The 27904-nt window shown below is 36.9% G+C and overlaps 1 protein-coding gene across 3 annotated transcripts in view; it reads right to left on the minus strand.

Moving 5' to 3' along the window:
* Window positions 1-7276: 7276 nt before the first annotated feature.
* Window positions 7277-27904, minus strand: part of LOC136843686 (SET and MYND domain-containing protein 4-like) — a 100182-nt gene continuing 79554 nt past the window's right edge. For 2 of the 3 annotated variants that reach the window (XM_067112249.1, XM_067112250.1), the window contains 3 exons: window positions 23961-24107; window positions 7701-7842; window positions 7277-7406 (listed from right to left, as the gene is read on the minus strand). In XM_067112249.1, the coding sequence (XP_066968350.1) occupies window positions 7313-7406; window positions 7701-7842; window positions 23961-24107 (383 nt within the window). In that variant the 3' untranslated portion in view covers window positions 7277-7312. The remainder of the gene's footprint in view (window positions 7407-7700; window positions 7843-23960; window positions 24108-27904) is intronic. The other variant, XM_067112251.1, reaches the window with a different exon arrangement.

Consider the following 27904-nt stretch of genomic DNA (forward strand, 5'->3'; position numbering starts at 1 on the left):
GGCGCCCTCACCGCAGTCAGGCAGCCTCACACACAGGGTGCTCCCCCATTGTCCTCACGCAGCCGTGGCAGCCTTCAGCGCCCCAGCAGATGTGCAGACTAATCAGATGTGTCCCGTCTTGGGGAAGTGTTGCAAAAAGCCACCACAAGAGCCGTCAAGCGGGTCTCCATCGAGCGATGTCATTCGCTAAGTCTCCGTGAGCAAGAGTTTTTCTATGGTGGCATCCATTCTGCTTCACCAGGTCACGCGATTTTAATCATTTTAAACTACAGCATGTATTTGTTCACCTTGTATCAATTGTGTATCTTGTATTTCTTCGTTAGCGAGCATCAAGATTATATCCATATTGGAATTCGTCTGTTTTATATTGGAAATTGTACTTGCTAAGCTGTATATTATTGTCAATTATTATCGATACTCAGGTCACACACAATCTCATTGTCTTCATGACACGGCGTAGTCTGCGCTATATAAACTGCCTGGATCTCCGAATAAAGCAGCAGTTCTCTTTACCTGCTCGTTTTGCACCTCTTACAACTGCACTTGGCATAAAATATAAATAAAACAGTGAGGGAGTGTGTGTGTTACTGTACTTGGGTTTCGATGTAATCATATCCCAGTTATTTCTTTCTCTCTATATACTGTATCTCAGTATTGTAAATATCCTTTAATAAAATATGAATTACTGTATCATAAACATAATAACAGGACACAAAGCAGGCACTCTTCACTCATCCAACACAGCATCCCCGCCCCCTCCCAACTAGGGAAACTGTTCCCCAGCTCCACCCACCTTCCAAAAGGATTATTCCAGGGGCCGTATCGGCGCATGGTCACGAGATGTTGCTTGTGGCCGCACCAAGTACAATCAATATAAAATGTGGCAATAAGGTTTCATCCTCCATAAATGGCTTAATTATAGGTACCTACAAGAAATGTCCAGTTACAAGTAATCTAAAAAATAAAAACAGAATGCAGACAATAAATTTTATATTCATCTTTTAGGTATGATTTAAAAAGAAATTCTTGTGCAGGCAATCAGTTTACTATTCATTATTCAAGCAACAGTCTTGATATTCATTTTTCAAATAACAGTTTTGAAAAAGGGAATTCTGCCATTATTCTCTCTTCTGAAACCTCAGCTAACTTCGAATTCATATCAGTCAACATTGCGATATTTATTCTTGATGAAGTGTGCAGCAATGACCTCTCACAATAAGCTGTTGTTGGAAATATTGACAATAAGGAATGCAATAGTGGCAATCTCTTTAAATGGATCCAAATTATGTAACTTTCACCAGAATTTCTCAATCGTTGTGGTCTTTTCATCATTGCGTAACTCTAACATTGAAAATTTTACATTCTGCCCGTTAATTGATGAAACACCAGGAAAAGACGATAATCTTATTTGCATTAATTTGAAATCATTAGCCTTCATTTCTTGAAAAGGAAATGAAACAAAAGACATAGCTTTAAAACTCTCTAATTCTTCAAATCTTGAAGCTCAGTAATCATAGTATGGTGATTCCCTTATTTTAGTTTTGCATGTTCTTAGTTTTACACCGCATCATCTGAAATTTCTCTCAAATAACTATCTAAGAAGGGAATCTGGAGAAGTCATTATCAATGACCTGTGAGGCAGGTCTTTAGCCGTGTTTTAAGTTTTATCAATGAAACATGGCATCAACTACTGTTAAGCTCCTATTTTGTAGCTGCTTATTAATAGAGCTAAGCCTTGGTAAAAAGTCTTTCAAAAATAGAATAGAACATCTAACATTATCATTTCTCAAAGTTTCTACTATATCATTGTGTTTCTTGGTCAATGCATGCAAAACCTCATCATATAATTCACAAAGGCATGTAACACTATGATCAAAACTTAGCCATCGAACATGATTGTAATTAAGCAGCACAGTACATTACCTTCACATAGTGATCCGAAAGAATTAAACAATACATAACTGGTGTTTTGTGCACGATAGATACTTTCCTCACGAAAATTCAACATCATCAAAATGCTTCGATAATAGTTTGTTTAACTAGAACTGTGATGAACAATGCAGTGGAGCTAAATATTTCACCTTCTGAGTCTTTACTACTAAATGAAACTGAGTACACCATTTCGTTCACTTTCATAACAGCACCACCAATGCGGTTGCAGAACACAAATTGTTCAATGAAACACTCAACTTATTCCAAGCTGTCTGTGATTGCTTCATGAATATTGACTGCATTAGCCACGTTCTACTCGTGATGTCGGAAGCTCAGAACTTCTCTGCAAAGTCTTTTCGGTCGACGTCATAATATCTTACACATATCAACATCTGATTTGTTTTTGTGATATCGTTGCTCTCATCCAAACACAGACTAAAAAATGGGCTTTTGCTAAGTGATATGCTCACATCCTTGCTTATATACATCCCAAGTTCATCCATTCTTCGCTGAATGGTGTCATTGCTGAGGGCCATATTACGAAATACTTTATTTTCAAGTTCAACTGCCATGACAACCGATTTCAAAAATTCACCTTCTGTAAATGGCTTCCTATGTTTCCCTTTCAATGATCCCAAATACAACTGATCAGCGGTTGTCAGAAAAGTAGCAAGTTTTCTTTTTCGACGAGCAAAATCAGTATTGAAGACGTTAAGAAGTTTCTTTCTCAAATCTGGAGTACAACACTTTTTTTTACTTCTTCGTCATGAGTTTATAATGGCGTTGCATTGCATATGATTTAATTTGTTTAATTTCTGTACTGCACACTACAGTTCCTCTGAGCTTCTCTGAATTTTCATGGAACGACAAGATACATTTCTTCCCATTCTTAATGGAATTTTTTTTTCTTCCAAAAAAGTACGGCTACGTTTTGCTTCTGGGAGACAGTCATCCGAAGTGGAGGGGTGTCCTTCAGAAGTGGAGGTCTTGGTTTATTGCCCTTGGAAAAAAATTTCTGATATCCATTTCAGAGATGCTTTGGGGAAAAGTAGTGACAAAGCAAATCAACTTTCTTCAAAGCAGCAGCTCCAAGCTCAGACGGCATGTCACGACTCCCCTGAACTGAAGGACCGCGTGTCAGCAGTCAATGCATTGAACAACTGGAAATCACGATTTCAACCACCAAACAGGTATGATATGCTTTTGCAAACAATGGACCAGGTGTATACAGATTAAACGGTCTCTGGTTAAAGTTAGAGATAATAATAATAATAATAATAATAATAATAATAATAATAATAATAACTAATAATAATAATAATAATAATAATAATAATAACAACAAAGCGTCAAAGCATTATGGACAGCGTATCACGACTCCACGACACTGAAGGACCGTGTCATGCGTATAAAACTAATACGATTTTAACCATCAAACGGTATGATATGCTTTGTAAACAGGACAAGTATTATACAGACTGAAACCAGGTCTTTGGTTAAGTTAAGAGATAATAATAATAATAATAATAATAATAATAATAATAATAATAATAATAATAACAACAACAACAAAATTAGCTCTCTCTCTCTCTCTAATCTGAATTCTTTTTCCATTGGATGACTAAATTTCCCTTGGTGGCCGCACTTGAGAACCACTGCTCTGCACAGACTTGCTACCCCTCCTCTTCCACGGCGGCCAGCCATCCAACCCAGCCCCTACATTGGAAACTTCTCCAGGCCTCGCTCCAGGGGCGTTCCTAGACGCGACCCACGGGGCCCGGGGGGCACAGTCCCATTTGGGGCCCCTCTTATGGGGTGGGAGGCGTGCGAAGCGAGCAAAAGCAGCTGGGGGGTCGGGGTGGGGGGGTGCTGTAAGCTCCCGGGAAAATGTTTAGAATATGACCTATTGTAGGACCAATTTAAAGGCGCTTGTAAATGCAAATTTCAGAAATTTTATTTCTTAAAACTAGGTGTACATTGAATAATTGAAGATCCACTTAATCCAGTTAAACATAATGATAAATGGTAAAAATAAGGATAACAGTAATGTACTCTGATGGCGATATGATGTGGAGGGAGTTAAATGAATCAATATTGCTGGAAGAGACTCCATTATGTGAAGGGAGGTAGATCAGAGTGAAGGGAGTTAGAACCGAGTGAATGGAGGTAGAACAGAGTGAAAAGTTAAAACAATGGAGGGAAGGTAGAACAGGGGAAGGTAAGAGAGAGGAATGAGGGGAAGGTAGAACAGTCAAAGGGAGGTAGGGCAGAGTGAAGGGAGGTAGAACAGAGTAAGTGGAGGTAGAACAGAGTGAAGGGAGGTAGAATAGAGTGAAGGGAAGGTAGAACATAGTGAAAGGGTTCAAAGGGAGGTAGAACGGAGTGATGGGAGGTAGAACGGAGTGATGGGAGGAAGAACAGAGTGATGGGAGGAAGAACAGAGTGAAGGGAGGTAGAACAGAGTAAATGGAGGTAGAAGTTAGAACAGAGTGAAATGAGGTAGAATAGAGTGAAGGGAAGGTAGAACAGAGTGATGGGAGGTAGAACAGAGTGAAGCTGTGAAGGGAGGTAGAAAAGAGTGAAGGGAAGGTAGAACAGAGTGAAGGGAGGTAGAACAGTGTGCAGGAGAAGGTAGAACAGAGTAAAGTGAAGTTAGGGAGTTAATTTAATATTGCTGGAAGGGAGAAAAGGGAGAAGAAGGACCACAGACCGCTCCCAGATTATAAACAAAACAATTTGTCAATTGATTGTGAGAGAACTCTTTTCCTATTGTTCTTACAGGGCGAGTAATTGGTTCAGCAAAAACTGAAATGTATTTTTTTATATATAATTTGTTTTTATAAGCAAATGAGCTAAGCTAGTTCATTGTGTATGATACCTATATTTTAAATTTCAGAAAAAATATATATTAATTAAAAAGAGAGATTTGGACCATGAAATGTCTTCCTAGCTTGACTTTAAAGCAGTAATCTCATTTAACTCTTGGATATTTAATGAATAGCCCACATAACCGCATTCCTTCAATACCATAACTCCTTTCTCTCTTTACAGTGAGAGAAAAGCACAGTAAATATTTAACATTTTATGCAAATACCCAAATTTTAATGAATGGTAAATTTTAGAAACTGGAAACATTGGGAATTGTCTCTCGTCATAAACTGGAAACATTGGGAATTGTCTCTCGTCATTGATCTCATTACATCCATTCTTTAATTTTTAAGTTGGTTTGTTCTCTAAAATGTACTTTTTATTCTCTGACCAAACTTACAAGCCAGGTCTAAGACTGAGTGGTGTAGTTTTAAACTGTTCAATAATGGTAATGAACACTTTCATTTGCATCCATTTAGCAGATATTAGAGTACTGTAATTCATTTTTATAGTAGATGATCATTGGATGTCGGCTAACTCTTGGAAGTTGATTTACCCTTTTACCTTTCGTAGTTGCTTATATCCGTTCTTGTGTTTTTACAACAGTGCTAAACGTTTTCCTAAAATTATTTTTCTGGAAGCTACTTGTATAAAAAAAGGTGTCAATGAGTAATAGTAGATTTTAAGCCATTTTAAATGTCTATAAGTGTAGTAGGTTATTTTAGAAAAATAGTTGTATAAATTGCATATTTTATTTTAAAATATACCACTATCTGGCACTTCTAATTTTCCCAATTATTGCAGAGTTCCTGTTGTGCTATGTAGAGCTGTTTTTAACAACTAGATGAATGGTTATGTTGTACCTTGTTCATTAGGTTACTGAATATTTTCTCTACTATTTTCAGCAGAGTATAAACTAACTCTTCATGATCTTTTATATCAGGAGAAGAAATCGGGGTCATCGTAACTGCTGAACATGGCAGCAAGATTAAGAGAGGTTAATAATTTTGTTTTGCTGTGAGCTAGCTGCAGTTATATTTTGGATGTTATACATTTAAAGGATATCAGGTTTAATGGTAAGATATGTATTAATGTACCTTAGAGACTGAAATAATAATGTTTGCTCATGTAATAGAAGTAAAATGGTTATCAAACCATTATTCTCATTTAATTAATACTCATAGCAGCACAAGTCTTGAAATGGAGAAACAAATCCACAGTTATGTATGGGTACAAAAACATTAAAAATAAATTATACAGAGTTTTCGGGAATCTGTTTGATTCCTTTTTTCAGTCGAACAGATCCCTGAAATCTCTATAGATTTATTTTTAATAAATTTGTACTCGCATAACTGCGGATTTGTTTCTTCATCATTCTGATTTATTGCAAGTCAGAGAATGATTTGAGTGGTATTAAGCTGTTCTCATTCTAATAGAATGCAAGTTCTTTGGTTAAAGTACCTTGTGTAATGAATACAGTACCAACATTTTTGTACTTATTTTAAAAAGTTTTTTAATGCAAATCTTGCCACTATATTTGATTTGATGGCAGCTCTTACATGAATGTTATAACTGTTTGTAATCTGTGTATGTTGTCAAGATACATTATAAATTTACACTGAATGATCATTGAGTAGTGAACTGTCAATAATGCCAGATTAAAATTCTCTACAATTCAATTGCATTTAGTTGTTGGAATGGAATGGAATATAAAATTTAGGCTAAAGGCAAAGTGCTAGGACCTGTGAGTTCGTTCAGCGTGGGGAAATTGAGACTAAAAGGGTTTAAAACTTAACAGGAGGAAAACCTTGCAGTTGCACTATGAAGGTATTGTTAGATGGTGGAAAGTAAGATGGAAGAAATTTACTTGCTATACATAATGGTGCTTGTGACTCAGCAGAATGAGCGAGGTTGTTAACTCACAAAGGCAAGACTTCATTTTACTTTAAAGTAAATCATTGGAAAATTACTTCCAGTATCAACGTGAACATATGAACATGCCAAGAGTTACCAGGTTCATACATGTTCTCTTTCTTCCATACTACTTTCTACCCTCTCGTAACAATTGTTTCATGATGCAATGGTGAGATTCCCTTCTGTTACACCTTGAAAACCTTTCTACTCTCAATTTCCCTTTCAGCATTGAATCATCTCCAAGGTCCCAGTGCTTGGCCTTTGACCCAAATTTTGTATTCCATTCCATTAATTGACTGGTTTATTTAACTCCTTGACCATACACTGGTCAAATTTTCAAAATGGATTTACTCTTGAAACATTCAACACAGAGTTATCAGAATGCTCCTTTGCATGTATTTTACCATCTTTATATTTTAGTTTGGGTTAAATATTGAGAAAACAAACTGCCTAATTTCTGTACATGTGGACATATTTTTTTGGCATAATAAATTTACTGTAGACAACTGATGTTATCATACATTACAGTTTGTAAATACAATATCAGGAGAATAAGACAACATTGAATTATCTAAGTTTAAAAGAAAAAATACAATACTTAGAGTCGTAAGTATTTTTTCCACAGTGGTCCATAATTTATGGTAAAAATCTTGTCAATCCTAGATGTCACCATGTGGAGTTCACCATTAAATCTGAAAAAAATTTCCATGTTTTATCACAATGCACCTAAAAGTTGAACATTTATTGTTTACAATTACTTTTAGACTGAACAATAAAGATGCTGTTACTGTATTAATGTTTATATAATCTTATAATCTTTGTATCTTAATTTTACATTCTCGTGTCAAAGTAAAAATTTGGAGTAACTCGTGAGTTTCTCATTCAAACTGGAGTACTGTAGTTCTTTCAATTATCTCTCTCAATTATCTGATATCTTTTATTTCCATTGAATATCATTTAAGCATGAAAGGGAAATTTTCACTCACCGGTCATCTTTGGCAGCAGCTTGTTCCAAAACATCAGAAAACTTCAGTAACTCATGGCCTAGCTCAACACTTTGTGTTCCATAACGATACTCCACAGACCGGACACATTCCCTCAATATATCACAACAAGCCACAAAATCACCTGTTTGTGGAGAAAGTGTTTAGTCACCTCCAAATCAAATTTAACAACAATTACATGTTAGAAAATAAATTGTGAAAACTCCAAACTGCTGTTTATGTTTTGGGGGCAATAAAAAATTCCCTGTATTCTAATTAAACAATTGCTCTACAGATTCTTTTGCCTGGTAAAAGCAAAGAAAGTGGCCAATTCAAACTGATGTATGCAATTAGTGGCAATTACCTAGGGAGGGAACACCAATGGAGGAAAACAGCAACAACAGCCAGCAATATGTTTCCAACCTTCTGACTTCTGCCATCTATGTTAAGTCAGGAGGTAAATCCCCATGACTGAAATAGTGTTGAATGAGGAAAATTTTCAGTTTTGGTTTTACTAAACACAGGTACAGGACTTCCTGTAATTCAAATGTCAAACTATACTTACGTCCCAGGTATTAAAAAAGGATATTGATAATAAAATGAGCTGTGCCTGGGCAATCCCAGGCCTCAGAGGTCTGGAAAAATGAAGTTTTCATAATAAAACTGATATTGTAATACTTACCTGAACACCAGAATTAGCCCTGGTCACCTACCAACCCGAACTATATCCCCATCGCTTTTACCCACTAAGTGGGTAATTAACTGTCAGCGTTACCAACACTTACAGGAAAATCTTGTCCAAATGAGTTACCTGAAGTACCGTTGGCAACACTGCTGCAAGTCCTGGCTGAGTGAGGCCGAGATCCCGAATTGCGTTATTCATTATTCAAATTGAAGTGGGGAGGAGGGTGGGAATCATTCAGGTGTTCAGGTAAGTATTACAATATTAGTTTTATTATGAAAACTTCATATTGCAATACAGTACACTCCCTGAACACCTGAATTAACCCGATTAACAAATAATTAAGGAGGTGGGATCAATCTAATTCAGCCCGACCTGCCAACAGGGAAAGCAGGTAACTCATTATTCACCTACTCTGTATAAATGAATGTATCCTCACCTGGTTATCCGACTCGGCAGGTGAGAATGCCTTTAGAGAGAGTACCCCCAACATCAGTCTCATGTCTAGGTACTGTCTGAGTATGAGCTACCTCTCCTGTGGTATTCAAACCTCCTCATGGATAGAGAGTAGCAAAATAAAAAAAAAAACCAACCTGTCATGTGGCTAATCACAGCCTCCCATGAGTAGTGGAGAACGACGAACCTCCCATGTGGCTAATCAAAGCACTCTCATGTATGAAGGGGTATGATGAACCTCTCATGTGTCTAATCAAAGCACTCTCGTGTATGGAGGGGTACGATGAACCTCCCATGTGGCTCATCAAAGCACTCTCATGTATGGAGGGGTACGATGAACCTCCCATGTGGCTAATCAAAGCACTTTCATGTATAGAGAAGAAGTTGAGTGCAGGATCTTCGAGTTCTTCGCCGCCTGTTGCCGCCGATGTCTACGCAGAAGAGGTTGAAGAAACCAAACCTGTCCACTGGATCTGCCTAACTTCACAGTACTAACGCCAAACTTAATACTCTATGAACCCCAACCAACAGAGAATCCAAAGTCCCTTAGACTACATTCATTACTTAAAGTTTCCCCCACCCTTGACATTACTACGTAATTATAAGATCGAGTTGGATGCCTAGACGAAGAGACAGAGAATCCTGCAGGAAAGTTGAGAGAGAAGAAGCCAAAGGAGGGAAGAGGGGAGAAGCCACACTCGGAGTAACCACCAGGGCGCCTAATGCTGACATTGGACAGATGGGGAAGGTACCAACCAGACCGAACTAAAAGGAGTTTCGAAGGGAAAGTTACGAGGTACCGAACCCAAGGTAACAGAGGAAGACAAATTACCAGCTATCCTGGAGAATGGAAAGGCTGAGGAAACTATCGTTGCTGATACACTGAACTCTGGTGCAGGCGAACTGCCGACTGTCGTAGCATCCGAAAGAATTGCAGAGGATACATTACGGTTAGCAACCCGTAAAGAATGAAAACGAGTTGCTGACGCCTCCGCACACACCTGAGAAGCAACTAGATCAGATGCCTGAAAAGCTACAGGATTCGCAAAAGGTGATAAAGACGATGGATCCCTTAAAAGTACCCCTTCCCTTAACCCCAAAGAGATAGAGGGAGCTGCTGAAGCTCTAATATCACAGGGTTGAACCAAGAAAAGCCTTTGCTCTGCTGAGTAAAAAGCCAAGAAAACAGAATGAGCAACAAAGACCCCGAAGAGCCCTCCGAAGAGTGGACTGAAAAAGAAGAATGAGAAGGGCAATGGAAAAGGGCTTAGAAGAAAATGGGGAAAAAGGGAAAATTCTGTAGCGGCCCAAGAGGCCATAGATTTCAAAGAAAGAAAATAGACTGGTTCTGTTCCCCCCGCCCCTGATAATCTTGATAGACATCATTATCAAATTCAGAAAATTCTTTAAGACATGATCATGAATATTGGAAAACTCGATCGCCAGAATTACCACCATCGCAAGATGAAAGAAATTCTAACCCCTGAAGGAAAAGGAACCTTCAAAGAAGGAGTATTCAAGGAAAAACAAAACAAATTCAGAACCAGATACTGTACATCAGAAACCAAATCTGAACGACCCTCCATGGATCTGGAAACCTTTTGTTGCACAGAGCACAAAGCAGGAAATAAAACCGATGATTGATCTAAATGAGAGACCTAAACATTAGCGACCCCAACCAAACCTGAACCTAAAGACGACTGCATGTTCAACTACTCTTCCTGAATACTTCCCAAAGTAGAATTCCTACTTGTCTGAGTGATTCCTAATTCTAAATCCACCTAGAACTTACGCTTTTAGAGGGACGGGGGGAAATCTACTGCCAACACTGCCTGCTCCGTGCCGGGGGGTGGCGGCAGATCCTACCTTCGAGGTTTGTGGTTCTCCATGACCCCCGACACCCGTTAGGGCTGGTTCTGGAACAGGCAGGGGGGCTGAAAAAGAACGATTAGTATCTACAACACTAGTACTACTATCCTTATCTCTAGTTTCCATTAATTTAGTCATAAAGCTAGAAAAAAAAATAGACTAGACATACTAGCTGGTAACTTGTCCTCTAACTTTTTGAATAACTCTTCCATCTGATCTACTGACCAACACTTGCTGCCTATCTGACTGATACTACACTGCATATTCCTACATAAAATACAAACAGAATGTCGATCGTGTTTGAGGGTACTCATCCTCGCTTGCAGGACGTGTAGGGCCGATGAGCATCAGCATCTCCAGCAGCAGAAGGATCTGTCGTTGAAGATGTAAACGAAGTGGAAGTATTGGCACTAGCAGACGGCGACGTCTTCTTGATTGACTTATCCAATCAAGTCCAAAGTACTGATCCCAAAGTCAAAATTGGGAGAGAAGTTCCAAATTCAATCAATAAAGTATCCATCCAGGAGAAAATGCGTTGAAAACAGTCCAAATCGTGATCTAATGTCCAAATTCTTAAATGGGGGTCGGGTTAAATGACCAAAAGTTCGCCTGATATGGGACACACCCACACAGCATGGCGAACAAAAAGCAATTGGGGATCTCGGCCTCACTCGGCCGGGACTTGCAACAGTGTTGCCAATGGTACTTCAGGTAACTCATTTGACAAGATTTTCCTATAAGTGTTGGTAACGCTGACAGTTAACCCTTAAACGCCGAGCCTCTATTTACAAAAGTGTCTGTCGTATGCCGGCAGCGCCTGGAGTTAAGCGCTGAGCGGAAAAAGTTTTTAAAAAATAACACGCTTAGTTTTTAAGATTATGAATTCATTTTTGGCTCCTTTTTTTTGTCATTGCTTGAAGTTTAGTATGCAACAATCAGAAATGAAAAAAATATCATATATAAATATTGGAATATATGACAGCGCGAAAAAAAAATTTCATATATAATTGTATACAAATCGTGCTGTGAGCAAAACGGTTAAAGCTAATGAGTTATTTTTTTTTGTTGTATTGTACACTAAATTGCAATGATTTTGGTATATAACAAATTGTAAAACGATCAAAGCAACACAGAAAATATTATCACAAAATGATGCATGAATTGTAAAACGGACGTAAAAAAAGTTTTTTCCAAAATTCACCATAAATCGAAATATTGTGCTACAGACTTCCCGTTTGTTGCAAAATGACGGTAATTGATTGTATATTACTAGGCCGTAAGTGTTTTAGCTTACAATTGCAGTTTTCGACCATTTCAGTCGAGTCAAAGTTGACCGGTCAAATTTTTTCTATTTATCGTGATTTATATGAAAATATTTCAAAACTGATAAAAGCTACAACCATGAGTTATTTTTTGTTGTATTCTACATGATACTGCACACATTTTCATGTATAACACTTTATGTAAGGCCTAATATAAAATGGTGCGAAAATTACGACAAGGTGACTAAAGAAATTCTGAGATTTTCAGCCGAGTTACCGCGTGCGGGCGTAAGGAAAAAGTTTCTTTAAAAAATTCACCATAAATCGAAATATTGTGCTAGAGACTTCCCGTTTGTTGCAAAATGAAGGTAAATGATTGATGGTTACTAGAATGTAGAGTTTTAGCTTACAATTGCGTTTTTCGACCATTTCGGTCGAGTCAAATTTGACTGAAGGTTGAAATTTTGGCACTTATCGTGATTTATATGAAAATATTTCAAAACTGATAAAAGCTACAACCATGGGTTGTTTTTAGTTGTATTTAACATGAAACTGCGCACATTTTCATATATAAAACTTAATGTAACAGCTAATATAAAGCGGTGCAAACATTACGACAAAAGTGACGAAAGAATTTCTGAGATTTTCGGCCGAGTTACCTCGCGTGGACATAAGGAAAAAGTTTTTTCAAAAATTCACCATAAATCGAGATATTGTGCTAGAGACTTCCACATTGTTAAAAATGAAGGTAAATGATTGAATATTACTATAATATAGGAGTTTTAGCTTACAATTATGTTTTTCGACCATTTCGGTCAAGTCAAAGTTGACCAAAGCTTGAAATTTTGGCACTTATCGTGATTTATATTAAAATATTTCAAAACTGATAAAAGCTACAACCATGGGTTGTTTTTAGTTGTATTTCATATGAAATTGTGCACATTTTCATAAAAAACTTTATGTAATGGCTAATATAAAACGGTGCAAACATTACATCAAAGTGACAAAAGAATTTCTGAGATTTTCTTTTGAGTTACACACGGACGTAAGGAAAAAGTTTTTTTTTTCAAAAATTCACCATAAATTGAAATATTGTGCTAGAGACTTCCAATTTGTTGCAAAATGAAGGTAAATCATTGAATATTACTAGAATGTAAGAGTTTTAGCTTACAATTGCATTTTTCGACCATTTCAGTCGAGTCAAAGTTGACCAAAGTTTGAAAATTTGGCACATCGTGATTTATATGAAAATATTTCAAAACTGGTAAAAGCTACAACCATGAGTTATTTTTCGTTGTATTCTACATGAAATTGCGCACATTTTCATATATAAAACTTTATGTAACGGCTAATATAAATAGTGCAAACATTACGACAAAGTGACGAAAGAATTTGAGATTTTAAATATATACAGTTACTATACGAGGGCGTAAGGAAAAAGTTTTTTCAAAAATTCACCATAAATCGAAATATTGTGCTAGAGACTTCCAAATTGTTAAAAATGAAGGTAAATGAGAATATTACTAGAATGTAAGAGTTTTAGCTTACAATTGCATTTTTCGACCATTTCGGTTGAGTCAAAGTTGACCGAAGGTTGAAATTTTGGCACTTATCGGGATTTATATGAAAATATTTCAAAACTTATGAAAGCTACAACCATGGGTTGTTTTTTGTTGTATTCTACCTGAAATTGTGCACATTTTCATATATAAAACTTTATGTAATGGCTAATATAAAACGGTGCAAAAATTACAACAAAGTGACGAAAGAATTTCTGAGATGTGTCGCTGATGCTCTGTAGTGCGAGAAGAAAGAAATTCGCGCATGCGCGGCTCGGTAACACTTGTAAACAAAACAACAGCGTGATCCGTGAACTCCCAGCATCCCTCAAGGCGCGTGATTTAAAATCTTTCGCAAACTAGGCATATAATTATTTTCCCGCGAATATTTAAAAAAACTTTTTGTAGTTGATGTACCGTACGTCCGCTCGGCACCCGACGTGCAATTTTAGTCGACGTACGATACGTCCAGTCGGCGTTTAAGGGTTAATTACCCACTTAGTGGATAAAAGCTATGGGGATGTAGTTCGGGCTGGTAGGTGACCAGGGATAATTCAGGTGTCCAGGGAGTGTATTGCAATACAATAACTAAATACGGAAGCAGGTTGAAAATTTCAGCTTATAGAAGTGGATGACAAGCTAATAAATTTGGCACTGAAAATTTTCAAGTGATATGGTCAGGAAATGATGGAACCATGAGATGTTGAAGGGCTACCAGCACCTCCGAGCAATCTTCCCTAGTTACAATGTGGCAAAGGTTTATTTGCATTACAGAGAGCTTGCCTTACTAAGGAGGTATCATATATGGCATAAGGCTTCTACAGTAGACTCTGATTTTCCTAATTCCTAAAAGTGCAATTCTCATCTGAGAGTCAAATTAGCGTGATAAATCACTGCTCACTGACAGAATGACAGCCATTTTCAAAATGACAGTAGCAGTTATTTAATAAGTGCAGTAATCCACAATGAAACTTAATAGATATCCTCCAAGTGTGAGGTTTAACCTTCTACAGCCTTGAGTAATAGCACTGAAAATGTTAAATGGCAGCCAAGCTTGAACCCTTTAATACAATAGTTTTGTAGAACAGTCAGAAGTGGTTATAAGTCTGTGGAGGGAGACTGTAATGAATCATGGCATACCTCACAGAAAAGCATCCATATCTAGCTATCAGGGAAGAAAGTCACTGAACCAGAATAATTATTATTATTATTATTATAATAGTTTAACCAGACCACTGAGCTGACCATCAGCTCTCATAGGGCTGGCCCGAAGGATTAGGATGGAATGACAAGTCTAGGCTAGAAGCCTAGCACTGGGACCTAATAAGTCACTTGTCAATGATGATGAATGAAAATGAAATTAAAGCTGTAAAAGGTATACGCTTTCATACTGGAACACACTCACACAATAAATACATTTAAACTCATGCTTCCATACATACTCACTAAAAAGGTATATAAAAATTCAAAATAAATTAGGTAAAATCATAAAATTTACTTGTTTTAAAATTCATTATTCTGATTTTTTTTTTTTTTTTATTTTTCCAATTAATTTGCAGCTTCTCATAAACATTAAAATGGGTGCTATTGAGAACGTTGAAGATTCTGACAAAATTTCTTCTATCGGTCTATTTCCAAAATTTGATAATCGCTGCAGGTTATATTTTGAACATTCACACAGTATATGCTTAACTGTTACCAGCACATTGCAATCTGGGCATTTGGGAAGAGGGCCACATGGACTGTTCATTAAGTGTCCATGTGTCAAACGAGTATGGCCTATTCAAGACGTGTCAGAATTACTTGTGCTTGTCTTTCTCTCTGATATGATGAACTCCATTTTCCAACACTGGATTTTATCTGTTTTAATTTATTATTTTCAGGTTCTTCGTTCCATATATTTTGCCATTTTTTTACAAGGACTGTTTTTATATATCTTGTATAGTCACTGATAGGGATATCTACATTTGTTCTTGTCATGTGGACCTTCTTTAGCTGCTTTATCAGCCTCTTCATTTCCCTTAATCCCTACATGGGCAGGGATCCAACATATTTCAATATTTTTTCCCTTATTATACAATTTATGGAGAGAGAACTTTATATGTTGTACAATATTATTTTTTTTATTATAGCTTTGAATAGCTTCTATAGCACTTCTGGAGTCGCTATAAATTACAAAATTATTATATGAGACTTCTCTTATTATTTTTATGGCTGATACTATTGCACATAACTCAGCTGTAAATACAGAAGCTTTGTCTGGGAGAGAGAACTGATACGTTTTGTTTTGGGATACTGCGGCATATCCCACTCCGTATTGTGACTTAGATCCGTCAGTATATATTATTATAATGCGGACCTTTTCGGATTATATGCTCTGCTGCATGTTGTCTATGGTATTCTGGAGTATATGAATGATTTTTTTGATAAATATTTCAAGTGTGTACAAATTCTCATTTTATTCATTGTCCAAGGAGGAGGCGATTTTATTATTACAGGTAATTGTATATGTATATTTAGCGACTCAAACAATCTTGTAGCTCTAATTGGGAAAGAAGGTGGATGATTGTTTATAAACACATCTCTTAATCCAAATAATTTTTGGTTGGAGAATCATTTGTCTGAATTCTCAGAGCACTCTTCATTGTTACTAGCTCTCTATGGAGAGACAGAGGTAGTTCACCACATTCAACTTGTAAAGATGATGTTGGTGATGATCGAAAAAGCTCCTGAACATATTCTAAGGCCCTCATTATGAACTGGGTCTACCGTTTTCAGCGTTGCGTCTGATGCCGAGCCATATATTTCACTTCCATAATCAACGATAGACAGCACTGTTGCTTTATACAATAAAGTAAGGGTATGTCTATCGGCTCCCAAAGTAGTGTTTGATAGTTTTTAATTAGGTTTAATGCTCTTTTACATTTTGATTTCATATATGTTATGTGGGCTTTCCAGTTCATGTGAGTATCAAATACTAATCCTAAAAATTTTGCTGTTTGGCCAATTGGTATACTATGGTTTCTGATTTTCAAGTCTATTTCTTCTCCTTTTTCCACTTTTTATTTTTATAAAACATGATTGCTTGGGTTTTATCTATGGAAAATTTAAAGCCTACAAATAAAGCCCATTCATCTATTTTTATTATGCTTTTATTAATGATTCGTTCTGCATGTTTTATTCGAGATGCTGAATAATATATGGCAAAATCATCCATATACAGGTTACTTTTAATACCAATAGGTAGATTATTACTGATATCATTGATTGCTAAAGTAAACAGCGTGCCACTAAGGACGCTTCCCTGTGGAACACCATTTTCAAGAGGAAATGTTCTAGACAGAACATCATCAATTCTCACCTGAAAACTGCGATTTGTCAAGAAGTTTTGGATAAACATAGGTAAATGTCCACGGATGTTATTTTCATGTAACGTTTTTAATGTTGCATACCTCCATGTAGTATCATATGCCTTTTCAATGTCAAAAAACACGGCTATAGTAATTTGTTTTCGTTCAAATCCTCTTCGTATGTGATCTTCTAAGTTAGATAGAGAATCCAGTGTCGATCTGTTACTTTGTGATCCAAATTGAGTGGGAGTCAAAATTTTGTTTTTTCGAATGTGCCATGTTAGTCGAGCATTTACCATTTTTTCTAGTAATTTGCATAGACAACTAGTTAAAGAAATTGGTCTGTAATTGTTTACATTACTGGGATCTTTTCCTGGTTTGGGGATAGGAATAATTATAGCTTTACGCCATTCATTAGGAAATAAATTTCCAAGCCATAAGTGGTTATAAAACTCTAATAAGTATGCCTTTGCCAAAGGTGCTAAATGGCAGATCATTTCAAAACAAATACTGTCACCTCCAGGGGCAGATTTATTGCTGTTCAACAATGCAAATTCTAACTCATCCATATTAAACTTTCTATTATAATAAATATCTTCTATGGTTTCAAAATTTATTGTTATTAACTCTATATTATTTTTCCTTGTTCGGAAATGCTCATCTAAATTTTTGCTAAACTTTCACCTATTACATTACTAATTTCTTTAGGATCAAGCATTCTTTTCCCATCTTTTATTATGGCATGTCTAGGTGGTTTAACATGGGTACCATTTATTTTCCTAAATTTTTCCCATATTTTTTGTATGGGAGTATTATTAGAGAGATCTGATACATATTTTCTCCATGAAATGATTCTTCCTTGAATTACTTCTCTTTTAAATTTTGCAGATACTTTGTTATATAGAGGTTTTAATGTATTAATTTCTAATAATAATATAGTCAGTTTTTGTAAGTTTTCTTCTAATATCGGTAATGATTTATTTATTTTACTGAATTTTCTATTCAAATTATCTAATCGTCTCCTAATTTGGTGTTTTACTTTTATTAATTCTGTTAGTTTTTCAGACCACCATGGGACTTTGTGTTTTGTTGGATGAGATTTGGATTTTGGTATTGCTTTATCAGCTGCATTTGTAATGAAATCAACAAGAAATTTATTAGTTTTATTGTGGTCTTTTGAATATTCAAATGGTGGGATATCTCTAGTGTGGAATTCATATTGCTCCCAATCTGCTTTATAAATGTTATATTGAGGGACATGCTTGGTGGGGTTATTTTGTAAAAATGAAATTAATATTGGGAAATGGTCACTTGTATGCAGGGCATCAACTGTATTCCAATCTAATCTATCTACTATTTTTGTTGTACATAGAGTTAAGTCGATTGAGGAAAATGTTCCATGTGTTTTAGAAAAACATGTGTTGATTTCGTTGTCATTTATGCAGCAAATGTCATATGAATCTATGAATTCTTCTATTTTACTCCCTGCTCTATTTGAGTCTGTACAATTACAGTCCCACATCGGGTTGTGGGCATTAAAATCACCTACTATTAATATAGGTTCTTTGGTGTTATTAAGTAATTCTTTAAGTTTGTCTAAGTCATAATTTTTATTGGGTTGGTTGTATAAATTATAAATTACATAATTATCGTTTTTATTCGTATTCTGATACTCGATATTTGCAGATCATTAAAGTTTACAGGTACTTTGTCATAACATACTTTGTTATGTACATATATAGCAGTACCTAAATTTCCTTCTTCTCTCTAGATGAAGATGTTAAGGTATATTTACCTATTGTTGATATTGTTTTGTTGACATGTTGTAAACATAATATCATAGGTTCGTATTCTTTTTAGTAATCGTTGTATTTCTCCTAGGTGTAATCTGGTCTGCAGACCATTTACGTTCCATTGTATTATATAGCTATTGAAAATATTTTATTATAACGGTCGAGTTTTACTCTCTTTTTTTGTATTATCAATTTGGATTTTTTCTAATAATTTTCTTACGACATTCATTTGTTTTTCTTTATAATATATTAAGTGCTCAACGCACATGCAACCTTTTTCATGGGTACTCAAATCTGTGGTTTCTTTTTTTCTATATTTCATAAAGTTTCTTATAATGTTTGTTAAGCCATCTTTTGTTATGTTTTTGTTATCGTTGCACAATGCAATGAAACAATCATTACATCCACAAGAGTTGTCATGTATATTTCTTTCTTTATTTGTTCTTGTTGTGTCAATTATTGGTGATGGAGTAATCTCTTCTCCTTTGACATATTCATTGTTGTCTAAGGTATGGTTGTCTCCTACTTCTTGGTATTTTGGATATCTGTATCCATTGGTTTTACTATTATTTTAGGAGATAATGGAATATTCTTAACTAGTTTTTGTTTTTGTTCTTTCTTCATATCTCTTGTTTTTGTTTTGACTGACGTTTCTCTAACAATTGTTGGTTTCTTTGTTTTGGGTGGTGTTCTTTCCAATGGCCTTTTTTTATCTTTAATTTCCAGTCTATCAGGTCCCTCCTCTGTTATTTCTGTAGTAGCATCCTCCTGTGTTGTTTCTATTTGCATTAATATTTCAAATGAATTGGATAAAATGTTATCCATATCATTTGTCCGTTTCTTTATTCTTTACCATTGTAGTTTTTATTTCTAAGGCATTAATTTCTTCCTGAGAATTACTTTTCTGTGCTCCGTTATTTCTATTTGTATGCATTTTTGTTTCATTATTGGTTTTTGTTGTTAAAGAATATGTACGTTTCTTAGACGGATCTTGAATTCTTCTTACTTTCAATTCTAATTTAGCTTCTTTTACAGACATTCCAGTTCTTTCTTGCAATATTTTCAACTCTGTATTGTATATATAGTACATACATTCTTTGGATCTTGCATGATGGTTTTGCCCACAGTTTATGCACTTTGGTTCGCTGCACTTCCATTGTGTAGCATGTTCTTCAGATCCACAATACGCGCATACAGGTTCATTTCGACAATATTTTTTCGCATGTCCATATTTACTGCAATTCTGACATTGTAGCGGCTTTGGGACGTATGGTCTTACTTCTCTGGTTTGGCCTAAAATTTTTATTTTCTGAGGTAGGTCTTGGCCTTCAAATTTTATTTTTGCAATTTTTAAGACTTGTTTATTCTTTTCTTTACTTGGCAGATCATATAGTTTGTAATCCTGTACTTTGGGGTATCTCTTTTTAAGTGAGTCTAACAGTATTTGCTTTTCAACTGGCTCGTTATTATTCTCAGGAAGTACAATAGTACCCTGAATACTGTTCATAGTATCATGTTTTTTTATTTTTATATTTATGTTATCTATATTTTTTATTGATAAATAATTTTCAGATTGACTTTTTGCCGTGGCCTCTATAAGCCAAGTCTTTTCTTTTATTTGTCTAAACGACATTTCAGTCGTAGAGTGTCTGCTTAATAAATAATTTTCCAACTTGAGTGCTCATATTTTCTGGTCAGTTTCTAGGGTTAGAAACCTTGACCAACTGTCACTCCCAAAGAGGGAGTCAAAGTGAGTCAAGGTTGGGTCAAGACAGTATTTACTTTTTACTGGTTTCCTTTGTACTGGAGCATATGGTTCCAGTGTTACTGCATTCTGAATTTGTTTTGACTTTTCTAAAGAAGGGTTGTCAGATGAGGTTCCAATGGTTGTCAACCGTGCCGATTCGCTACCATCAAAGGGTCCAGGGGTACTCAAATCCTTAAACTTACTTGTCATAAAGATTGAGAGAGAGAGAGAGAGAGAGAGAGAGAGAGAGAGAGAGAGAGAGAGAGAGAGAGAGAGAGAGTAAACCTGAAAACCTTAAAGAAATATCATCAGCCTTTCATGGAGTTCATTCCTCCACTAATGGCACAAGTGAGAACCGACTCCCAAATGTCCGCATCCCTACCCTACCCCAAAGGGGATGGCACAACATGATTAGAGTGGCTCAAGTGTAAGCCAACCCGCTTGATAGGACTGAGAGCATTACTAGAATACAATCATCCCCACCCTAATCACATTATGGGCAAACCGGACAGAATGCCGAGAGTCCTATTCCCAGAACTAGACCCCCCTGGAATCCGTGGTCCAGTCCCGTAGAATAGTTCCGCCTGAAAACTCAGGTCCGAACATTATCGGACAGTTGATGGTCCTGCCACGGTTCTCACTATTTAGCTTCGGATATAAACCCAATCCCAGCTATGATACCTTTTCCTATTTACCAGGTCCAAGAAATTTGTACGAAAGTGAAAATATCCACGCCATTTAAATCGAAAGGTTTGTAGGTGATCCGTCAGGGCCCGGGCTCTTATTCTTTGTAAGAACGAAGAAGAAAAGCCAGGGCCCTTACCCCCTCACCACTTCGAGGGGGAACCAGAATAATGAACCACTTGGAAGGGAACTTGGTTGAGAATACCTGTCCTTAAACAGATGTTTACTCTATATAAAATGAAACTTGGATTGTGTTTGTGAAGGCTACAGCCTCCTAGACTCCATGTTCCTACTGTTGATCAAGTCTTGAAGTAGATGACAAGGGTTAATGATAATGAAATCATCTAGATAGAAAAAGTGTCAGAATGAAATCTCAGATGACTTTTACCGTAAATGAAGCAAGAAAGGTATCTGGGCTTGCGAAAACTATGCAGACCAAGAGGTGTTAAAAAATGTATAGACCAAGACTTGTTAAAAAATGTATAGTTTAAATGTAAGTTGAAGCTATTAAGATTGGCTGAAAATATGTGGAGCAACACTTCGAGAAATCACACCATACAATGTAGCCAATGTTCTTTTTCATGTTAAAAGATGGACTACTGGTTGTGTAGATGCCTTTTCATATTAACCCTTAAATGCCGAGCCTCTATTTACAAAAACGTCTCCCGTATGCCAGCGGCGTTCGGGAGTTAGCGCCGAAGCGGAAAAAATTTTTTTTCAAAAAATCACACCACGCTTAGTTTTTAAGATTAAGAGTTCATTTTTGGCTCCTTTTTTTGTCTTTGCCTGAAGTTTAGTATGCAACCATCAGAAATGAAAAAAAATATCATTATCATATATAAATATTGAAATATATGACAGCGCAAAAAAAAATTTTCATATATAATTTTATACAAATCGAAGGATGCTTTCAAAACAGTTAAAACTAACGGATTATTTTTTTCTTTGTACTGTACACTAAATTGCGATGATTTTGGTATATAACAAATTGTAAAACGATCAAAGCAACACAGAGAAAATATTATCACAATATGATGCATGAATCCGTAGCGGATGTAAAAAAATTTTTTTTTTCAAAAAATTCACCATAAATCGAAATATTGTGCTGGAGACTTCCCGTTTGTTGAAAAATGAAGCTAATTGATTGAATATTACTAGACTGTAAGTGTTTTAGCTTACAATTGCAGTTTTGACCATTTCGGTCGAGTTAAAGTTGACCGAAGGTCAATTTTCTATTTATCGTAATTTATATGAAAATATTTCAAAACTGATAAAAGCTACAACCATGAGTTATTTTCTGTTGTATTCTACATGAAATTGCGCACATTTTCATATATAAAAGTTTATGTAACGACTAATATAAAACGGTGCAAACATTACGACAACGTGGCGAAAGAATTTCTGAGATGTTCGGCCGAGTTACCGCGCGGACGTAAGGAAAATGTTTTTTTTTTCAAAAATTCATCATAAATCAAAATATTGTGCTAGAGACTTCCAATTTATTGCAAAATAAAGGTAAATGATTGAATATTACTAGAATGTAAGAGTTTTAGCTTACAATTGCGTTTTTCTACCATTTCGGTTGAGTTAAAGTTGACCGAAGGTTGAAATTTTGGCAATTATCGTGATTTATGTGAAAATATTTCAAAACTGATAAAAGCTACAACCATGAGTTATTTTCTGTTGTATTCTACATGAAATTGCGCACATTTCCATATATAAAACTTTATGTAACGACTAATATAAAACGGTGCAAACATTACGACAACGTGTGAAAGAATTTCTGGCGCGGACATAAGGAAAAAGTTTTTTCAAAATTCATCATAAATCGAAATATTGTGCTAGAGACTTCCAATTTGTTGCAAAATGAAGGTACATGATTGAATATTACTAGAATGTAAGAGTTTTAGCTTATAATTGCGTTTTTTTACCATTTTGGTCGAGTTAAAGTTGACCGAAGGTTGAAATTTTGGCAGTTATCGTGATTTATATGAAAATATTTCAAAACTGATAAAAGCTACAACCATGAGTTATTTTTCGTTGTATTCTACATGAAATTGCACACATTTTCATATATAAAACTTTATGTAACGGCTAATATAACAGTGCAAAAATTACGACAAAATGGCGAAAGAATTTCTGAAATTTTCGGCAGAGTTACCGCGCGGACCGCGCGGACGTAAGGAAAAAGTTATTTTCAAAAATTCACCATAAATCGAAATATTGTGCTAGAGACTTCCAATTTGTTGCAAAATGAAGGTAAATGATTGAATATTACTAGAATGTAAGAGTTTTAGCTTACAATTGCGTTTTTCGACCATTTCGGTCGAGTTATAGTTGACCGAAGGTTGAAATTTTTTGAGGTCGACGTACGGTACGTCCACTTGGCACCCAACAGACAATTTTAGTCGACGTATGATACGTCCAGTAGGCGTTTAAGGGTTAATGGAAAGGGAGAAAAATGGTAAAGCAGGAATATTAGACAAAAAAGGTCAGAAAATCTTCCACTTTTTAAAGAACAATATGCAAATCAAAAATTACAAAGCCATAAGGGTAATTATGGACCATGTAGACCTGGACTTAGGATTAGGTAGTAGGTGAAAGTTTTCAATGAAGAGTGCTCAACTTTCCCTGCCACTTTCACAAGGGTCATGTTACTAATACAGTTTCTGTGATGTCACTGACAGACAGTGGAGTTACACAAATTCCAAGAATATTGTTTGTGAATGCTGTCTTGCATGAGACATAGGCCCATACACTTTGTGTAAATGGATTTTCACTAAAATTTCAAGAACACCCACAGAACTAGACCAAAGGATTCAGTTAATTTGTAATACAACTTGTGTCCCAAAATACTTTACCTGATTCTGCTAGCATCTTCGCAAGGGTATCTTTCAGAGTAAGGAAGAAGTGATTTTGTGATAAGTACACTTTTGATCCCAGTTTAATTGCAGTTCTGAGTTTCATGATTGCATTAGAAAGATCTCCCTTCTGCCATGCATCCTCAGCTGGATTATGTGGAAAGGGAAAAAATTAGTGAGGAATACTTCATACCAGCATTAAATATGTAAAGAATGTTTTTATCTATGACATTTTACAATTGCTCACAACAAAGTTTAAAGGTAGTGTTCCATGATTTTTACATCCAGTGTTAGCATATGCTCAGCTAAATCAACATACTTTATATTAGTAATAATCCAACATTTTTCCAGCTGTTTCAAATTGTTGTCTGGTTACAAAATTTCAACTAAAGCCAATATTCTAATTATGTATCTAATCAATCATCCTAGAATGCTGTGTTAAGAGAGGAAACACTATATTCAATGACATGGCTTGCTTTTTTGTTATTTGCTGAAGGTATTATTACAAATTAGCAATTACAATAATTGGTTTTCTTCTGCCTAAGAAATATGGCAAGCTTACTTTACATAATGAAGGTAAAGGTGTACTAAAATATTTTCATAATAAAATCAAGTTTCATATATACTTACTGAGTAATTACACAGCTAATGTTTCTACTCGTGCGGCAGCCTTTTTAAAAATTTGCTGTAGAAATTCTATTGTTTTGTGTATGTGACAAACCCCGCTCACTAACGAGGAACACTAGGAACAACCTGGCTAATACTCTCACTTTGTCTGTGACCTTGTGTCCATGAGGGGGGAGGAGAGTGGCTCCGATTCTGTAATTACTTGGTAAGTATATATGAAACTTAATTTTATTATGAAAATATTTTCATATAATTAATTCACCAAGTACTTACAATGCTGAATCCCACATTGAATGGAGATAGGATATATGGACATATGGGCTCCGATTCTGTAATTACTTGGTAAGTACATATGAAACTTTATTTTATTATGAAAATATAATTTTCATATAATTAACTCACCAAGTAATTACAATGCTGAATCCCACATTGAATGGAGATAGGATATATGGACATATTCTACTCCAAAACATTAAAGTATGGTAATAACTTTGAAATAGATAATTTGGCCAGCACTGATACAATGCATGTTGTTTCCTTACCTGGTAAGAGAGCTACTGCAGGTGAATACTACCTCTGGTTAGTGCTAATTTTAACCTGTAGTGGCGTGGCAGTCGAGCCATGGGTCACCTATACTTCAGTGGGAGCTTTGCAGCGGAGGATAGGCCTCACGGCTAGCAAAGCATACAAAAGTGCCCTGCCCTGGCCGCAGTATCAAATTAGAAACAACCAGACAATGCTGTCGCCTACTCTTGAAAACACCAGAAGCACCTGTTAGCCACTTCAATACTACATCCATGTTCCAAGAGACCAGATCGTCCTTCCTCTGCTTGGACGTATCAAAGGACTTGATAGGTCATCAAGGTCTGAGTTTGACAAAAGATCCAGGCCCATATGTATAAGAATTGAGCTAAGCATAGCTCGATACCGCATGATGGTGGAAGAAGGCAAATTTATAGAGCTCCTCAGATACAGGAGGAAATCAGCAATCTTGGTTATAGATTGCCTCAAAAAGAAGAGACATTATGGTTGATGCACCATCAACACAAGATTGCCCGCTTAGCCTGGTAGACATGCTAAAAGAGTTACGCCTGCATCATGCAATAGCCTGCAGCTCCTCTTGAAAAACCTTTCGCTCTTACAAGCTTGCGGACAGTCTGAAGTCTGTCAGAGCAAGAGCGGACAACCCTTGATGGTGTCTCTTGAAGTGGGGCTGTTTGAGTAAATGCAGTTTTTGGGGAAGAAGTTTTGGGAAATCCACCAATAACTGTAGAAGGTCCAGGAACCACTCCTTCAAGGGCCAAAACCGGGCTATGGGAGTCATAGTTATGTTGTGATGAGTTTGAAATTTATCACCTCCCTAACCATGTTGAAAGGTGGGAAGGTGTAAAGATCTAGATTGGACCAGTCTTGCAACATGGCATCTGTTGCCCATGCAAGAGGATCCGGGGCTGGAGAGCAAAAGAGAGGAAATGATGGTTCTTGGAGGTGGCAAACAGGTCTAAAGTTGGTCTGCCCCATATTTTCTACAGATCCAGGCAGACCAGGGGATCCAGGGTCCATTCGTTGGGAAGGACCTGCTTCCAACAGCTCAGCTCATCCGCCAAAACGTTTAATTTCCCCCTGGATAAACTGGGTGACTAGAGTCACTCGATTTTGATCCACCTGCAAGAGTAGATCTCTTGCTGCCTGGTAGAGAGAGAGAGGGAATGAGTGCCTCCTTGTTTCTGGATATACAGTAGGCTAAGACCGTGGTATTGTCTGCATGCACCGTCTTGCTGCGAACCATGTTCGAGAAATACTGAAGGCCTAGATGAACCACCCTCAGTTCTCTGATATTTATGTGTAGACTTTGTTGCTTTGGGGTCCACATACTGGATGCCTCCTGATTCCCTAGAAGGCCTCCCCAGCCTATGTTTGAGGCATCTGAATACCAGTCTAGGTTGGGGCTCAGAGGTTGAAGGGACTTCCCTTCTGAAAGTCTTTCTTCAGACAGTGACCGCTGTAGGTCCAATTTGGTGTCCGGGGCGATCGGAAACACGTAGGAGTCCGGCTGTGTTTTCCTGTTCCAGTTAACCTTTAGAAATAATTGAAGAACACTCATATGCAATTTGACTAGCGTGACAAACATCTCGATGGATGCTAGAATCCCTAGAAGGCTCATCCACTACTGAGCTGAGCAGGACAAGAGGGCTAGAAAACTGTGGACCATCTTAAGGCAGTTGGAAACTCTTGTGGGAGATGGAAAAGCCCGAAAAGTCAGAGTTGAGTCCCGAAAAGTCAGAGAGTTGAGTCATCCCCAAATAGAGAATCTCTTGCGACATAGTCAACTGGGACTTCTGGAGATTAATGAGAAGACACAGTTCCTGGGTGAGGAGAAGACTCGTGTGCAAGTTCTTCACACACTTTTCCTTTGATGGGGATCAAAGCAGCCAGTTGTCCAGATACAGACTGACTTTTATCCCTATTAGATGGAGCCATTTTGCAAGAGGAGCGAGGACTCGAGTAAACACTTGAGGGGCCATAGAAAGGCCAAAGCAAAGGGCCCCGAGACTGAAATATTTTCTCCTGAAAGACAAACCTTAGATACTTCCTGGAGTCTGAATGGAACAGGATGTGGAAGTAAGCATCCTGCATATCCAAGGTTATCATCCAGTTGCCCCAGTGAATGGATGAGAGGACTGATGGTTTGTCTCTTATCTTGAATTTTGTCTTCCAGACAAAGCGATTCAGGGTGCTTACATCTAGGGCTGGTCTCAGCCCCCAAAATGTTTTGGGAACCACAAAGAGATGGTTGTAGAAGCCCCGTGTTGAAGTTCTCAACTTGCTCTATGACCCTCTTCTGGATGGGGGAGGACACCTCCTCCAAATGGGCCGAATGTCTCTCTGAGCCTTCCGAGTAAGCTGACAATGTGATGGGTGAGGTGACTAAAGGGAGCTCTCCAGGAACGGGATGGCATAGCCCTCCTTTAGAACCCTGATGATCCACAGCTCTGCTCCTCAGATCATCCATTTCTCCCAAGACTGGTGTATGAAGGACTTCCATCTCACATTTTGGGCAGTCTTGGCTGGGCCCTTCTTGATGGACCTGGTTGTGAAACAGACACAGGGGCGGGTCCTAGACTGCAATCTGGGCCTATCTCCATGAAAGGGCTGCTGCTGGAGTGGAGAGGACATCTTAGGAGCAAAGGAAGTCGAATCCTTGGGATGCTTGGAGGAATGTGAAAACAAATCTTGTGTTGGCTTCTTTTGCAAATCACAATTTCCCTAACCGTGTCCTGAGGGAAGAGGTGGTGTTGGTGCAGAGGCAAACAACA

This window comes from Macrobrachium rosenbergii, chromosome 12 (assembly GCF_040412425.1).
Source record: "Macrobrachium rosenbergii isolate ZJJX-2024 chromosome 12, ASM4041242v1, whole genome shotgun sequence".
Classification (NCBI taxonomy): Eukaryota; Metazoa; Arthropoda; class Malacostraca; order Decapoda; family Palaemonidae; genus Macrobrachium; species Macrobrachium rosenbergii.